The sequence below is a fragment of the Cynocephalus volans genome, chromosome 6 (assembly GCF_027409185.1).
Source record: "Cynocephalus volans isolate mCynVol1 chromosome 6, mCynVol1.pri, whole genome shotgun sequence".
Taxonomy (NCBI): Eukaryota; Metazoa; Chordata; class Mammalia; order Dermoptera; family Cynocephalidae; genus Cynocephalus; species Cynocephalus volans.
In genome coordinates this window covers 17,525,221-17,542,469 of record NC_084465.1, presented here as the reverse complement: position 1 = coordinate 17,542,469, position 17,249 = coordinate 17,525,221, and the positions used below count along the sequence as shown (strand labels likewise).

Genomic DNA, 17,249 nt, shown 5'->3' with positions numbered 1-17,249 from the left:
AGGCGGCGGCGGCGGCGGGACCCGGCGCGGAGGCTCCGGCGCGGGGAGCGGGGCTCAGCCCGGGCCTGCGAGCGCCGCGGCCGTCGCCCTCCGAGGCCGGCGTGGGGGGCCCGCGGGGCGCGCGGAGCGCCGAGTGCGCGTCGGGCTGGGCCCCGCACCCCGGCGCAGGAGCGCGGGCGCGGCGCGGCGGAGCGCCCCGCATGGAGCCGGCCCGGGAGCCCCCCGCGCGGGCCCGGCCGCCGCCGCCGCCCCCCGGCCCGCGCCCCGCGCCCGCCCCCGCCGCCCCCAGGCCGCGCTCGCCCGCCGAGGCCGAGGGCCGTGGCCCGGAGGGGCTGCTGCGGCGATCGGGCTCGGGCTACGAGGGCAGCACCAGCTGGAAGGCGGCCTTGGAGGGTAAGCGCCCGTCCCCAGGCCCGGCCCGGGACCCCGCGCAGCCGGGACCCCGCGCAGCCGGGACCCGGGACCCGGAGCGGTCAGAGTCACCTTGGCCGCTCTCCGGAGGGGAGGGCCGGCAGCGAGGCGCTGGGACCCGGAGGATTCGTTCCTTTCAGGGCAGTCAGAGGCCACTTCGTGGGGTGAGGGTAGCCGGGGGCCACCTCTCGTCCCCGCCGTGACCCTGCCTTTGTGCTCACTCACTCTTTGACCTTGGGAGCAAGCTTCATCCTCTGAGCCTTAGTGTCCTCGTGCGTGAAGGGGGACGGTCACTGTCCGAGGGCGGCCTGAATCTTCAGCTGTGCAACCGCTTTGGGCAAAGTAACAAAAGCTGGAGACCCCAGAGATGGCGCCAAAGCCCTGGGACGGAGAATCCCTGAGGGGCTCTCCCGTGCGAGGTCGTGGGCCCCGCCGACCCTCTCCAGGCTGACTGGCTCAGGGAGCGACCCCGGCCGGCCGGGGGTCCAGTACCAAAGAGAACAGATGACACGTTCCTGAGCTCTTCAGCAGACTCGTGTTGCCTGTTTGTGATGTGCTGTGTGGGAGATGCCGGAGCTGGCAAGAGAGAGGGCTGACCCCAGATGCTTCTCAGGGTGCTGCTGGCACCCCGAGTTCAAGGGCCAGGGAGGACTTGGGCATCATTAACTAGGAAGCCCAGAGCCTGGATCACCCATCCTTGGGAAGGAAGTGTCAGAGAGGGAGGACTTCCTGGAGTAGGTGATCTCTTAGGGGGTGTGCAGAGGAGAGGTTAGGGTGCACCAGGCCCAAGGAGGGACGTGTTCAGGGGCCAGGTGTCAGGACCAGCCTACCCCATGTGGGGAACTGAGCCCTGGCGTCCAGGCATGGCGGGCGGGGTGCGGAGACCTGAGTCTGCAGGGCCAGACGGTGAAGGGCCACCCAGGCCTTGCCAGGGAGTGCGGTCTGTTCTGAAGGAGCTGTGGAGGGGCCCTGGGAAGACGGATGGTGGCCCAGAGGGGTGGGACCGAGCTGGAGTTCAGTGAGGAGTGGCTGGGGAGGGACAGCTCCTGGGCTGAGGCAGGTCAGGGGCTGCTGAGGAGGGACAGCATTTGGCCCAGAGGCTGTGGGCCAGGGGCTGTCTGAGGAGGGGCTGTGCAGACTCTGGGGGAGAAGTTGGGTGACGGGATGGTGGTTGGGGACAAAGGAGGGAAAGAAGTCGTGTCACCAAGAGGAAGACCGTCACGGAGGATCCGAGGGGTGAGGAAAGCCCGGTGGAAAAGAGGTGGACGAGCGCCTCTCTGTGACGCGTCTCCTGGTCCACTGTTGGATTTGTCCTGTGACCCCAGGCTTCCCTCCTGCTCAAGTTGTTTCTCGAAGTTGCTCCCCTGTCTTGCCTGTATTTCTTCATTCATTTATTCATGAGCATTTCGGAAGGTCTCCCCTAACCTCAACCCTAACCCCAGTGGTCAGGGCTACTTCGGGGTGGTGTGGCCTCTTTTAATGCCCCCTGCTTGCTGGGTCCTGTCCCACCTCCCGCCCTGCCTTTGGCCCCTTGTACTTCCTGCCGGCTGTGGCCGGGCTGACATCTGCCTGTGAGGCTGAAGGAGAGGCTGTGCGCTGGGCAGGAAAACCACCCGGAGACCCTTGGGGCAGGGGTCTCGCCCACTCCCATGCCCGGCGTCTGCCTGTGGTCCTGCCCTGTCTCAACTGTCCTGGCATGTCTCCCTGGCTGGCCTTGCTCTGTGACTCCTGCCCCTCTTCCCCCTGGTCCACCCAGAAGCAGTCTCACCCTCACGGCCTGTGGACCTTGAGTGCTCAGCATCTCAGGCATATTGAGTTTGTCCACAGGACTTTTAGGATCTGGAGTCTGACTCCCTGCCAGGGACCTCCCCTCGCTGATCCACTGAGGGTCTCCTGGGTGTCCCTTGTAAGCCCCCATCTCCTACCGGAAGAGGGGAGCTCGTGGACCAGGACTGGTTCTCTCCAGGTTGCTGCCGTGTTGACCCTGCACTGGCCTTGGCACTGGTCTCCCACATTCATTCATTCATTCTTTGTACAACAGCAAGGCACAGTTCTAGGTCCCGGGTCCATCCCTGCCCTTGCAGAGATCCCAGGATGGGCTGAGACAGTGTGGCGAGGTACAGTGTCTGCTAAACCTGAGACAGACCCTTCCTTCTCCTGCCGTGGGCTGGCAGCTTTTTCAAGTTGTTTGAGCCTCAGTTTCCTCATCTGCTGAGTCAGTAATGATTTCTACATCTCAGGGCCACACACACAGAGGTCCTGGAGCGTAGCCTGTGTGTGCAGTGACTCCTCTTCCCGGCTCCCTGGACTTGGCCTCCTGCAGCCCAGGGAGCATGGGTGTCCAGCTACTCAGCTGAAATCCTTTGACTGCTGGTCTGCCTACCCTGAGTCCGTTCCCTACCCCAAGCTGGAGTCCCTGCAATGTCATGCTGTGGATGGAATGAGGGATCTGCCAGTTTCGGGAACACAGGAGTTTTGCAGCTTCTGTTTAGCACCTGTCCTGGTAGAAATGGGGGCCTTCTTGACTTTACCAAGCTGAGCACTCCGAGGGGCTAAGCCCCTTAATTACCGCGCACTGAACGTTATCAAGCGCTTCCGTGTGCCAGCCCTGCCTGTGCTGGGGGCTGGCACAATAGTGATCTCATTTAATCCTCCCTCTACCCTTGCAGGACATTGGTGAGGGTTGTATCTATTTTGCAGATGAGGACACTGAGACAGAGAGTCTGAGTGTCTTGCCCAAGGACATAGCTTGGTTACTAACACATGAAACCCCCTAAGGGCTGGCCACAAGGCCTCCTGCTGTAAAATCTCTTACCCTTTCCTGTGTGACCAAGGACATCGGGCTTGGCGGGGCAATCTGGAGATCATCAAATTGTGCTGCCTGTGCACACGGCCCTCCTCCCCTGCTCCTCTGACACCCCTGCCACCTCCGGGATAGACATTTTTTACTCCTCACAGGTTAAATGAATTGGAGAGCTTCTTACGTCAGGAAGCTGGGATGAGAGCCCATGTCTTTAAGACGTTCCTTAGATGAATAATTAGCTTTATATATAGAAAGCAAAACAGAAGTTGCCTTGGTCAAGTCTTCTCCCTGTGGATATGAACTTTTCTTGCAGCCCCAGCCTGGGGCGAGAGGCTAGGAAAGGTGACCCAGAGCAACTGCCTGGGCTCTGGAGACACTGGAAGTGATTGGAGATGGGGATATTTCTGGCACTGGGGATGGGAGTGGGTAAAGTAGCCTGGGGTAAGGACAAGGGGACAGAGTGATTCTGCATAACTCAGGCTATAGATTTTTCAGTGCTCACCGATTCTGAATTTTTAATGTTGAAAGTTTCTTGATTGGGCATAAACCCACAACTTCCTGATCAAAACCACACACATGCATTTAGCAAAGTCTCTTAAAAATTTAAAAGTTACCAAACTCCACGTTTGATATTTTTTAGCAGTCAAGATTATGCTCACCAGGCTGTACCTCCATGGCTTAGAGATGTCAGTTGTGGGCCTTTTTTGGGGTGCAGCTGTGAGAGTGATGAGAGATTTCCTTGGGCTTGGGAGTCACTGTTTTTTTTTTTTTTTTTCTTTTTTAAGCTTTACTTCTAGTATTAGGCTAAATCACACACATCTAGAAACCTAAATAAACTTCACCCTTAAACTCCGTCTAATATGGACTATTGCACAGTAGGAATGGTTATTGAGTTAGATGTTTGTTGGAAGTTGAATTGTGTACCCATGAAAAGAGATCTAGTGACATCCCCTAGGACCTCAGAATGTGACCTTATATGGAAATATAGTCATAGCAGGTGTAATTAGTTAACATGAGGTCAGACTGGAGCAGGGTGGGCCCTACTCCAGTATTACTGTTCTCATAATAAGAAGACGGTCCCATGAAGACAGAGACACACGGAGAACGCCATATGACGATGAAGGCAGAGATTGGGATGATGCCACTGCAAGCCGGGGCATGCCAAACGTCATCAGCAAGCCAGGAGGGGGCCAGGAAGGATTCCCTATGGATTTCAGAGGGAGCAGAGCCCTGCCAACACCTTGATTGTGGAGTTCTAGCATTCAGAACTGTGAGAGAATAAATTCCTGTCATTTACCCACCGGGTTTGTGGCCCTTTGTTACAGCAGCCCTAGGACACTGGTGCACCATTGTTCGGATTGTGCGACCCCATAGCCACCCACAGTGAACAGTGAGTTGGGCCTTCCTGACATGTCCCTTCTCTGTCCATGTGCGGCATCTAGAGAAACTACCCCAATGGAAGAATGAAGAGGCGCCTCAATTTGGGTGACGTTGGAGACACATGTACAGGTTCCCCTTTCCCATGTGGCCTTTCCTCCAAACTCCGTTGAATTTAAAGGTGATCAAGGATGTTGTCATTCAGTATAGCTTAATTCCCCTCACATGTTTTGAGTCCCAGTGGGTGTTCTGTAACATGTCAGGCAATGACCATGACGTATTTTAGGGAATCCAAAGGTGAGTAAAGCACAGTCCTTACCCCACAGGAGCCAGGGCTGATCACTGTCATTGTCACAATGGTAGTTGCCAACAGTAAATGGTGCTACCAATGCCAGGCACTGTTCTGAGTGCTGGGCATTGAGCTCCCATAAAATTTGAAGAAGCAGGTCCCATCATGACCTCATTTTAAAGAAGAGGAAAGTAGAACAAAATAGAGGCTATGTAACTTTGCTGTGCATACACATCTAGAAAGTGGCAGAGCTGGGATTGGAACCTAGGTGAAGTGGTTTCAGATGCCACGCTCTTATCCGCAGTGCACACAGGCTTACAGAGAAGAGGACGAGTAGGCGCGTAAGGCAGGGCGAGGAGGTCGGTGCGGCTCACTTGCCACAGGCAGCTGTCAGGCAGCTCCAGGCCATCAGCCTGTGACAAAGCTGCCAGAGAGGACAACAAAGCAGACACAGAAACAGACCAGTCCTCCAGGGCGTCTAGGGCAGGCTGGAGCCTCCACTTTACCGTGCCTGGAGCTATACACCCAGGACTCCTGGTCATTTGTCCTCATTGACTTTGCTCATAGGAAAGACTGCAGAATGTGTGTTGGACTTGCAGATCAAGATGTCACTGAGCACATACATTTATCCTCTTTCCCTTCAGAAACCCATCAATACAACAGTAAAGGGGTCTTTAAAAGGCCATAAGAACAAGAACAGGAGAGAAGACGACGGCAACATGATTGGGAGCTGGGGAGCAAATGGGGGAGCATTGACTGACTTCACCCACCCGAGAAAGCTCAGGAAGCAGGGGAGCCACCTGAGTACACGGGATGTCCCCAAGGCTCAGGGATTGGTGGCAGTGGGTGAAGATGGGACTGAAAACAGGAGAACTGATTGAAAATATCTTTAAGAAGGATTTAGGTCTCTGTTCTATGCAGCCTCTCCCCAGCGCTGGCAGGAACCCGAGGCAATGAAGTCAACATTTCCTTACTGAATGTGAGGACAGACTCCCCCAGCCAAGCTTCTACTCTCCAGGAGGGAAAACAGAAGAGCCTTCTCCAGGCACTCTGATCCATCACAGAGGAAAGATCTGAGATTAGCACTCAGAGCCCCAAGGATCAGCCCAGTGTGGGGCACACTCTTCCTGTCCCCCACACTTAATAAGCCCCACCCACAGACTTAGAGGCTCTGCTGAACTCTTTAGTCTTCCCACCTTATCATGAACAAATAACCGAAGATCCCCAGACATCTGAGGAAAGTCTCTAATATGGAAGCTAGAGACCTAAACAAATGAGCAGGGAAAAAGCAACAAGGAGGAAGCAGAGGCTATACAGGGAGGAATAAACTTCCTGCCCACCTCTTCTCTGCACCCCCGAAAGTATTAGTAACATCTTCAGAAAGAAGAGATAAGAGGAAATATTGCATCATTAAAATCAGAATAGGATGCTTTAAGAGCGGGAATTCATAGAATAGCAGCAACAAAAACAAAAAACTTTGGAAATTAAAAATATAATCATGTAAATGAAAAACTCAGTAGAAGAGTAGGAAGATAAAGCTGAGAAAATCTTCTAGGAAACAGAGAAAAAAGGCAAAGAGATAGTAAATATGAGGGGGAAAAAGATGAGAAATTTGGGGGACTAATCCAAGAGATCCAACATCTGAAGAACATGACCTCCAGAAAGAAACAGAAAATGGAGGAAAAAACATCATCAATGATATCGTTAAAGTTTCCTGGAACTGAAGGACCTGACTTTTCAGATTGAAAGGGTCCATTGATTGCCTACTAAGGAGAAAACAGACCCAAACCAAGGCATGGCATGCGTGATGAAATTTTAAATCACTGTGTGATAAAGAAAAGATCCCAAAAAGTTCCAGAGAGAAAAAATTAAACATTTGAAATTAGAAAGATCACGAGTGAGAATGGATCTAGATGTTTCAAAATCAACACCAGAGCTAGAAGACAGTTAAGTGATGCCTTCAAAATTCTGAAGGACAATTATTTCCAATCCGTAACACTCAGGCTTTTGAGTTCACAGCTGCAGGGTCACATCCATCCAAGAATGCAGTGAGGAGGGGGCCTGAGGAGTGGAGCAGTGCAGTGGGTCTGTCATACCCTTTCTCAGGCAGCCACTGGAGGATGTGCTGCACTGAGATGAAGTAGACCGAGGAAGAGGAAGACATGGGAGAGAAGGCATGGGAGAGCCAACCCAGGAGAGGAGCAAAGAAATCCTCAGGCTGCTGGTGCAGGGAGACCCAGCTGGCAGCTGGACTTAGAAGGGAGCCAGGCAGATTGGAGCAGATCAGTGGTTCCAGGAGACACTTCTTTAAGAAGGCTGTTAGGTGCTGCAATTTTGTGTCCTCCCAAAATTCATATGTTGAAGTCCTAACCTCCAATGCAATGGTGTTAAGGAGGTGGAGGTCTTTGGGAGGTAATTAGGTTTAGATGAGGTCATGAGGGTGGGGCCCCCATGATGGGATTAGGGTCCTTATAAAAAAAGGAAGGGACTGCAGACTTCCTCTCTGCTATGTGAGGACACAGTGGGAGGGTGGCTGTATGCAAGTCAGGGGGAGAGCCCTCTCCAGAACCCACTCATACTGGCACCTGATCTCTCACACTTCCAGCCTCTAGGACCGTGAGAAATACATGTCTGTTGTTTAAGCCACCCAGTCTATGATATTTTGTTATAGCAGCCTGAGCTAAGACAAAGGTTGAATAGAATTCCTGAGTCAGTCTCATCTAAGAGGAGCTTTGGGGTTGAAGAAATGATAAACACTCAGAAGGCTAAGCAAAGGTAAAAGAAGACCATGATTAACTAACAGGGAAACAAGGCATTCTGCAGAAATGAAGTGACCACATGACCACACAGGAGACTCCTCGTGGATTCTGATCCCCCAGCCAGGTCCTAGCACTTGTCTCTTGAGGTTATGTCTCACAACAGGAACTGTTATGAGCAGATTCGATAATAAATATAAATAATGATAACAACAACAACAACAAAAAAAGAAATGAAGTGACCATAACACACTGCATGGCTTTGCTGGAAGTACCTTTTACCGTGTCATATGAAATATCACCAAATTACCCATCTTACACAAACTGTGATATTGAGAGGGCAGGCAGTAAGTGGTTAGGGTGGGATGGTAATGCAGAGAGAATTAAGTCTTCATCATTAGGGTGGGAAATTAATAAATGATATTTAAAATGGAAAAGTCTAGGAGTGTTGACATATACACGGTAGTTAGAGATTTGGAGGTAATACAGAAAAAGTCAGCTAAAAGCATGGAAAGTGATTGGCTCTGGGGGAGGGGTAATGTCATTATTACTATTTTTTAAATGAAGCCTTTTAGAATTTCTTCATTCTTTAAATCTGTGCTTTTCAGGCTATCCTTGATGAAGAAAACAGTTTTTTTCCCCCAAAATCCTTTGTAAAATACAAACAAATGAATTATTAGAAACACGATCATGCACTTGGAGGTCCGTGTAATGCTGAATTGCTAATTCTTCCTCTTATATAATCATGGATAAGTAACAGTTTACAGCACTGGTCTGTGGAGGTGCTGTGTTTTCATCTATGTTTATACCTAATTTTGATTTTTAAAAAAACACTTAAAATTAAGAAAGGGATGCATAACAATGTAGCTGTACTTAACAGTACACTTAATGGTTAAGGTGGTTAAAAAGCCCAAACAAAAAAATTTTTTTCTTCCCACAGTTGGTTGGTCTGGGCATCTGAAGCCATGACCTTGGAGTTATAAAGGCCGTGCTCTAACTAACTGAGCTAACTGGCCAGCCTCCCCCAAAAAATGTTAAAGGGAGTTCACACCTGCTGGATGGTTATAATAAAAAAAATGAAAACCGGCAAATGTTGGTGAGGATGTGAAAAACTGGCACCCTTGTACATTGCTGGTGGGAGCCTACAACGGTGCAGCCGCTGTGCAGAGCAGCTCGGAGGTTTCTCAAAAAGTTAAACAGAATGATCATATCATCCAGCAACTCCACTTCTAGGCACATACCCCAAAGAATTAAAAGCAGGGACTCACAGATATTTGTACACCATGTTCATAGCTGCATTAATCACAATAGCCCCAAAGTGGAAACACCCCAAGTGTCCATCAGCAGATGAATGGATAAACAAAATATGGTGTACACATACAATGGAATATTACTAAGCCACAAAAAGGAAAGAAGTTCTGGTATGTGCAACGATGTGGATGAACCTTGAAAACATATGCTAAGTGAAGTAAGCCAGACACCAAAGGACAAATATTGTATGATTCCACTTCTATAAAATATCTAAAATAGGCCAATTCATACAGACAGAAAGTAGAAGGTTGGTTGCCAGGGGCTGTGGGGTGGGGGGAGTTATTGTTTAATGGGTTCAGAGCTTCTGTTTGGGAAGATGAGTTTTGCAAACAGACAGTGGTGATGTTTGTACAGCATTGTGAATGAACTTAATGCCACTAATTGAACAACTTAAAAATGGTTAAAATGGCAAATTTTAAGTTATGTATATTTTATCACAATAAAAAATACATTAAAAAACCCCTGTGTCTAAAGTCTAAAAGGGTTTCTTCATTAAATATAAAATAAAAATGTTAACTAATAACAAAAAAATACATAAAAATTAAAAAGGGAGAACCCAAAGGACCAGGAAAGGTCTCGTGAAGAGGACGATGGTGTAGAAGTGGGCAGGATTTCAAGAGGTGCCGGGGCAGGGGGAGGACTTCAGGAGCAAATACCCAGCCGCAGGTCTACGAGGGCTGAATAGGGCATTTCGAGGAGGCCGCCTGGCTGAAACCTGGTAGAGAAGCAGCAGGAGAGTCAAGGGAAAGCTCTGACAGTCACAGGAGTTTGTGGACAGTGGATGCCCTGCAGGGAGGGTTTCAAGCAGGGACATGGCAGAACCAGAACAGCGGTTCTCAGACTCTCAGGTACTTCAGCATTACCTGGAGGGCTTGTTACAACCCAGCTGGCTGGGCTCCACCGCTCCGGTTTCTCACTGCTAGGGCTGGGGCTGGTGGCAGGGATTGGTGGTTGCGCGGGTGGGAGGGCGGGTACTGAACCCCTTTCTCTTCTCCTCAGACACCACCACGCGTCTCCTGCTGGGGGCCATCGCTGTCCTGCTGTTCGCCATCCTGGTGGTGATGAGCATCTTGGGTGAGCATGCATGTCAGGGCATTTATGCAAGTGCGTTGGAACACACCTTAGCAAAAGCACACGTAATTCAATAAAGAAAGATTCTAGACATACCGGGAATTCCGTGGGGGACAAAGTAAATAGAAAGCATAGTGTTCATTGTTGATGAGATTTTAGCCTAAAATAATATTCGCACATTGACTATACATGTCCTCTTCGTCAGGCCATGCAGGTAGAGACGTTACTTAAGTATTATGATGTAAATGCTGTGAGAACTAAGAACAAACTTGGGGTAGGTTGGGCAGACCACACTTCTTGGAGAAGACGGTTTGGGGATAAGGGCCTTTAGAAATCACATTCACTCAACATTTACTGAGTTCGGTGTGTTTGGCCCTGCACTAAGTGCTAGGGATGAAAAAAAAAAAATGAGCATGACTTCTCTGTCCAGGGGTAAGTGCTGTCATAGGAGTATTGTGCATGGTGGTCTTGCAGAGTGGGAAACACGCATGCTGAACCCTGAAGAATGAACAGGAATTTCCCAGAGATCAGGAAGTAGAGGGTATTGGGGAAGAAAAGCTTTTCCTCTACCCTCTTATGTTCAGTACCAGGGGACTGCAAATTAAACTGTCAAAGATAGTTGTAGGGTAACAGGAGAAAATGCACACAATTTTTATTAATATTTATGTGCATGGGACTTCACAGAAAAGAAGCGAAACTCAAAGATGCATTCAGACTCAGGGGCTATGTACCTTTTTAACAAAGGGAAGAGTGTCTGGGGTTCAAGGGATGATAAATTGTAGGGAAGTAACTGTGAAATATATGGGGAAAGGGAAGATAAAGTCTCTTTTAGTAAGGTCTGTTGATGCAAACTATTCTTGGTGTTGATTCCTTGGTGTCTTCAGTGGTAAGTCACTGTTCCCTCTCTGGTATGAGGTGGGGTGTGAGGACAAGGGGAGTCTGGAGCTGGGCATGGGGGTGGGACAGCACCTTCCTCAAAAGGAAATTCATGCCCTGCTTTTAGGCTGACGGGGGGAGGGCAGAGAATTCTTCCCACATCTGTTGATTCTTAACTGCCTTCAGCTCAAAATGATCCTTATGCCAAAGTGGCATATTTTGGGGTGGTATATTCCGGACCCCATCAAAGGGACAGAACACTCTAAGGGGAAGAGGGCTCAGAAACATGGAGTGGTGTGTGGGACTGAAAGGGTCGAACAAATAGAAAAGGACAGGTGAGGCTATATGAACAGGGAATCTGGCTACTTGCAAGAGATTCAAGTCGAAGCATTTGTAGATTCTGAAGGGTTTGCAAAAGTGATTTCAGTTCCTCTGTCTCTAAGCTTTGAGAAGCACCATAAGACCAGAGGTGGACTCCTTGAAATGGAGAAAAAGTCCACCGACAATGCAATTCCTACCAAATGCTCCGCCATAGGGCTCATATGATAAACAGGAGGTTTGTGAATGTTTAGAAATGGCTATGGCGACCACGGCGCCCAGCTTAGACTCACATAGAATAATTACTACAAATTAAATCAGTTCCCTTTTATCCTATCGTTAGGTTGGGAGGCCAGGGCAATGTGCAGACTTAGCAGATTGTGATTTCAATAAAGGACAACAGAGCCTCTTAGGAGGTCCTTGTGGAAGAGCAGCTGAAATGTGGTCACGCCGTGGTCACTACTCCCAAGTGGACTTGTGTCTTATTGAACAGATATGCTTAGGGAGTTGATTGATTGGTCAGTGTCCATGTGGCTGTAGATCCCCAGGGATTGAGCATTCTGGTCTAGGTTTTAATCAATCACTTGCATGAAAATGAACAAAAGTATCCTTATGGAATGTGCAGCTGACATACTCCAAAGACACAATTTCATATGACAGATGGGGAAAAAAATCAAGATTAAAATTTACCTTTAAAGACTCAAATGTTGAGCCAAAGTAAATGAGATAAATGCAGAAGAAATACTACAAGTTTCTGCATTTGGATTTAAATGTGATTTACACATGCTCTGCTCACCAGGGAGACCTGGCTTGGAAACAGGTCATATGAAAACAATCTAGAAGTTTGGCTCAATTCATTTGGGCAAGGATGCCCTTTGAGAATCCGACGGCAGCTCTGAGCTTCCTTCCCAGAAAAGTGCACATATCCACAGATTCTGTTCATTGAAGCAGACTGGAGAGTCCATGACAACTGGAAGATGGTATAGTGGTCACTGTTGCTGCTAGTAGAGCCGCCTCTGATGTGTTCTGGTCTGTCCTGGTGGTAATGTGGGGACACTGCAGTGAGCAGGCAGGATGGAGAGCATTTTCTGCATGGAATCCTGGAAGAGATGGAGTCTGTTTAAGTCCAGATGAGGGGGGCCTGGTGTCCTTCAGGTAGGAGGTAGAAGATGGAATGGGTTTGCTTTGGGTCACTCTGGAGAGCAGAACCTAGACCAGTAAGTCTAGGTCACAGGAAGGCAGGTTGGGACTTGACATTTAAAAACAACTTTCCAGCAATTCAGTGGCTGCCTAGTTAGCTAACAAGGGAGGGCATGGTTCACGAGAGCTGCCTGTCCATCCTGCAGACGGTTTCTACCTGGCTGGAGAGAGAGGACACACGGCCTCCAGATCTCTTCTCAATCTGATTCTGGGGCTCCCTGCCTCGGGGAATGCAGAGAGAGAGAAGATCTTAAACCAGGGGCTACCTGCTGTTAACGTCCCCTCATGGCAATGCTGCTGCCAGCCTCCCAAGTTCCCCTTTCTCATTCATTCAGTTGCCAACCTTTTACCACCAGGCAGTGTGAGAGGCGCTTAGTCGAGAAGACAGCCACATCAGCAGTGTCACTGAAAGGCACCAAAGTCGAGGCAGGTGGAAGGAGAATTCTGCAGGAAGTGGAGTGGTGGGATTCTGGGGGTGAGGGGTGGGGGAGGCAAGGTGGTAGCCAGGGCACCGGTGAATGCTGAAGCCTCTCTCCCTGCTGCAGCATCCAAGGGCTGTATCAAGTGTGAAGCCCCCTGTCCGGAGGACTGGCTGCTGTATGGAAGGAAGTGCTACTTCTTTTCTGAGGAACAGAGAGACTGGAACACGGGCAGGCAGTACTGCCACAGCCACGAGGCCGCACTGGCTGTGATTCAGAGCCAGAAGGAGCTGGTGAGTGCGCTTGGGGTTGGGGGGCTCCCTCAGCACCCCACCCTCAACACTAAGGGGAGAGCCATACCCCAGGGATGCAGTGTCCCCCGTGACATGTCTCCAGAGCCACCCAAGCTGCTGCACAGGCATGGGGTGTACAGATGGACCCTGAGGTCTGAGCAGGTCAGTGAGTGGCTCTTGTTTCTACTCACATTGTCACGGCCACTTATTTCAGTCCAAGGCTGGTTGGCTGAGCTAAACTCAGTATTATAAAGTATAAGAGTTACAAATTATCAATGCACTTGTGAAATGCAAAAACATTGTCAAAATCAGGACGTGCTCCCTCATTTAACACCCCAAACAGTTATATCAATAGAAAAGTGAAAGAAACACAGTTAGTGATTCTCTTGGCTATTTTGGCTTTTGAGGTTAACAGTGGTGTTGCAATCCTAAATAGCAGATAATTTACAAATCACTGTCTTGGATACACAGTATGATATCCCCCTTCTGCAGAGAAAGTCCCGGAAGTATGCAGGTAGGGCAAGCCATGAGCATTGACATTTGTCCCAGATAATCCACTGAGTGGGCAATCCCCAATCAGGAATGCTGGCATGCTGGGACTGCTGAGCTAGCAGGACAAGCCCTGTGCAGGCTCCCTGGGCCAGTGGGCATGCTCACCAGAGCCAGGGCCCTTTCAGGCTGTCAGAGGCAACTGCTGGTGGGTCTTTGAGCAGCTCTGAGCCGCAGCTCCGGCAGCATGACTGCAGGGGATTCTGTAACCCTGGCTCCTCACTTCCGGGACGCAGTGAGAATCTCCCAAGCTGAACTTCGTCTTGGCGTGTACAAGCGGTCAGGAGATTGCCTCTGACTCTGAGGTTTCCCTCTTTCCTCCGTGCAGGAATTTATGTTCAAGTTCACACGGAGGGAGCCCTGGATTGGACTGCGCAGAGTTGGGGACGAATTCCACTGGGTCAATGGGGACCCATTTGATCCAGACACGTGAGCTGAGGCTTTATCTTCTGGCCACTGAGCTTAGACTGGGGAAGGCTTCATCCCCCGGACTCAGCTCTCTCAGAGAGAAACACTTGGTTTTGTGCTAGTTAGAGATGCTCGTCTCTAGGTCCAGCGGTGTGTGACCCAGTCATGAAAATGCCTTTACTTCTTTCTCCCCCAGAAAGTCCAGCCTGGTTGGGTGGCTCTGCTCCATGAGGCCATCGGAGCTTCGTGGTGTCAGGCCCCGGCTCTTTCTATCAGCGACTCCCCCAGCTATGCAGCATGGCTCAGGGTGGCTCCTCCACATCCCATTCAGCCAGAGAAGGGGAAAGAGGAAGGGGAGGGCGTGCCCTGGACGTCTTCACCGCATTGGCCAGAACTGAGTCACGTGACTGCACCTGGCCGCAAGGGAGTGTGGGAGATGGAGCCCCAGTTCCGGGCAGACACATGCCACCTGAGCATCGCCGCTGACCTGAATACAGGCACCCATGAGCATTTTCTTAGAGAAAGCACCTCCTCATGGAGGGGGCCCTGCTGAGGTGGTGGGGGTGTGTGCAGCAGTGGTGGACGTGAGCGTGGGACGCCAGGTCTGGTGTGCGGTGGGGACGATGGTCAGTGGTCAGGGTGGTGGGTGTGTGGCTGTGGCAGTGGGGTGGTGACCGTGTGTTGGGGGGCAGTCTAGGCTTAGGGAAATGCAGGGAGGTGCATACTGGGAGCAAGAACTTCAGCTTCTAGTCCAGACCCTGCTGCTGGAGGTGCCTGCTGAGAGGGGCCACAGCTTCTTACCTGACTATGATGACATGCGAGTGTCCCCAAGGCAGGATATAAGCAGAAGGGTACCCGACAGCCGCGGATCCTCCTGGTGGCCAGAGCTGGCCAGGAGCCGCCTTTCCATCTGAGGCAAGGGGCACATTGACAGCCCTTCCCATCTGCTGCTTGTCCTTAGTCCCAAGCACACTTCATTTTTGCCCCTTACTGTGTCCTTGGTGTCCCTCCCTTCTCGCCTTCCCTTGCCAGCCCCCATCCCAGGTCTGTTCTTTGAGCTGCTGAGGAAGTCTTGTACTTTCTGCCCCTCTCCCCACCCTTCCGGAAGTTTCCTGCTCTCAAAGCCCTGGAGGCTGGGGTCCCAGGAGTGCTGACTACTTGGCAATCAAGGGGCCTCTGGCCACATTTCTCTGACACTGAAGAGGTCCTGCCTCCTGTGCTCCCTCTCGGGGTCCTTCATGGCCCTCTCTTGTGAGAGCTCAGCTCCAGCCTTGGCAGGAATCAGATCAGGGTGAAGAAGCCTCGGAGACACAAAAGGGGAGATTTTAGGCAGGGGGAACCCCTGTACCCCCTCCACCCAATGCATACAAACAGGTCCATGCAAAATTCCAACCAAGTCCTGGCAGCGCAGCCGTGGTTGTTCACTATTGGGGTTATGCCGGTCCGCCCCCAACCTGTGAAAATGATTTAATTCAGCCCATCTCCACCGAGCTCCTACTGTGTGTAGACACTGCGCACTGTAGAGAACCAAGATGACAGAGGTACTGAGCCCACTGTTCAGGAGCTGGCTGTCTTGGGGACCAGTGGGGACAGGCAGACACAAGCCCCTGGGAGGCTGTGACAAGTGGTGCCCCATGATGCAGGCAGGGTGCTGTGGGGAGGGAGGGTGGGTGGAGGGTCCTGAACTGGGTACCATGGAGTCTGGGATGTGTGAGCCGACCCTGGAAGGATGGGAAACAGGATGGGGCAGTGCAGGGTGTATCCAGGAAGTGTCCATGGGGCATCTGGGGATGGCTGGAGCCACAGCGCACAGAGTAGGAAGACAAGGGGAGGCCAAGCTAGAAAGGTCTGTTGGGGCCGCATGTCCTAGAAGTCTGCTTCAGAGATGAAGTGAGGTAGGGGCAGGCCACAGGTTCTCTGCCCGGCGCTGGGCCACATGTGCCAAGTCATGAGCGCCTGGTCTCTTCTCTTCTGGTACAGATTCACCGTCTCAGGCCCGGGGGAGTGTGTCTTCGTGGAGCCCACCAGGCTGGTGTCCACGGAGTGTCTGATGACCCGGCCCTGGGTGTGCAGCAAGATGGCCTACACGTGAGGTGGGTCCGGCCAGCAGCGGCCCTCCATCCAGGCATGGGGTAGGCATGCCCTCTGCGACCTGCCTCCAATGGAGCCGCCAGCCCTCTCCAAGGCAAAGCCTGGGCCCCTCTCCCAGGCCCCAGAGTTCTGAGTGCCTGGATCCTGGTCTCCTTTGTCCTCAGGCAGGTCCTGTGGCTCAGGAGTTAAATCCCACATGCTAAGAAGCATAGGCCTTTGTCCCCCATACACATACATGCACACGCACTCACATACGCAGTCCCCTCTCGAGCTCAGAGTCCACCTTAGCCACCCCACAGTCCCTCCTGGCCCTGCCTGGAGCGTTCCTTCCCCACTGCGGCCCTGGTGCTTTTGGGAAGGAAGGGGCTGACACAGACGCGTTTCTGTTTGCACAGCAGGCCCACCCCTCAGCGGTGGTCTCCCCATGGTTGCTGGGGGTGGTGGGCATGGAAGGCTTCCCCTCGCCTTGACCAGCCCTGCCCAGCGCCCGAGGCCCTGCGACGCCCTCTTTGCCTTGCCCGGGGTTCTCAGGCAGGGCCCCTGCTGTGTCCGTGGTGCTGTTGTGTTGGTCGCTAATGGAATAAAGAGATGACTGGCTTCTAGAGAAGTCTCCTGCCATTTGTTCCAGGGTCATAGCTCAGGGGGAGGGGCCGAGAGGGGCACGTCTCTGGGTGCAAGTGTGTGGGGTCACTACAAAGGCACTTGTTCTGGCACAGCAGCTGGTGGCATGTAGGAATCAGGATGAGGGCATCGTACAGCCTCAGGGCGTTGCTTAGTTTTCTAGGCCTTTAAGTTATTCTTAGACGTCTGAGGGGTGTGTGCATTCTGCCTCCTTCATTACCGGTCAACTCAATATGACAAGCATCTTATTCACACCCACCACATGCCTGCCACCACGCCAGGCATGGGGACCTGTGGCCTTCTCCCCCAGGGAGCCGAAAAAGCACAAGAGCACAGTCGAGGGGTGGTTTATTTTGCCACGGAGGACGGGGTGAAGCAAGTGGGAGCATCAGGCGGTGTTCACACTGGGCAGGACAAGAGTTGTGAGGGTCTGCGGCCTCTTCCTACCGCCTGGGT

The 17,249-nt window shown here is 51.6% G+C and overlaps 1 protein-coding gene across 2 annotated transcripts; it reads left to right on the top strand.

Annotated features, from left to right (window-relative positions):
• The first annotated feature begins 200 nt into the window (after nt 1–200).
• CLEC2L (C-type lectin domain family 2 member L) lies at nt 201–16,173 on the top strand. 2 transcript variants are annotated; one of them, XM_063101409.1, is made up of 5 exons: nt 201–393; nt 9,947–10,021; nt 12,958–13,124; nt 14,002–14,102; nt 16,062–16,173. In XM_063101409.1, the coding sequence occupies exons 1-5, from the start codon at nt 201–203 to the stop codon at nt 16,171–16,173; spliced, it is 648 nt and encodes a 215-aa protein (XP_062957479.1). The 2 variants fall into 2 exon arrangements, with proteins under 2 accessions (XP_062957479.1, XP_062957480.1); XM_063101410.1 differs by lacking the exon at nt 9,947–10,021.
• Nucleotides 16,174–17,249: the final 1,076 nt, after the last annotated feature.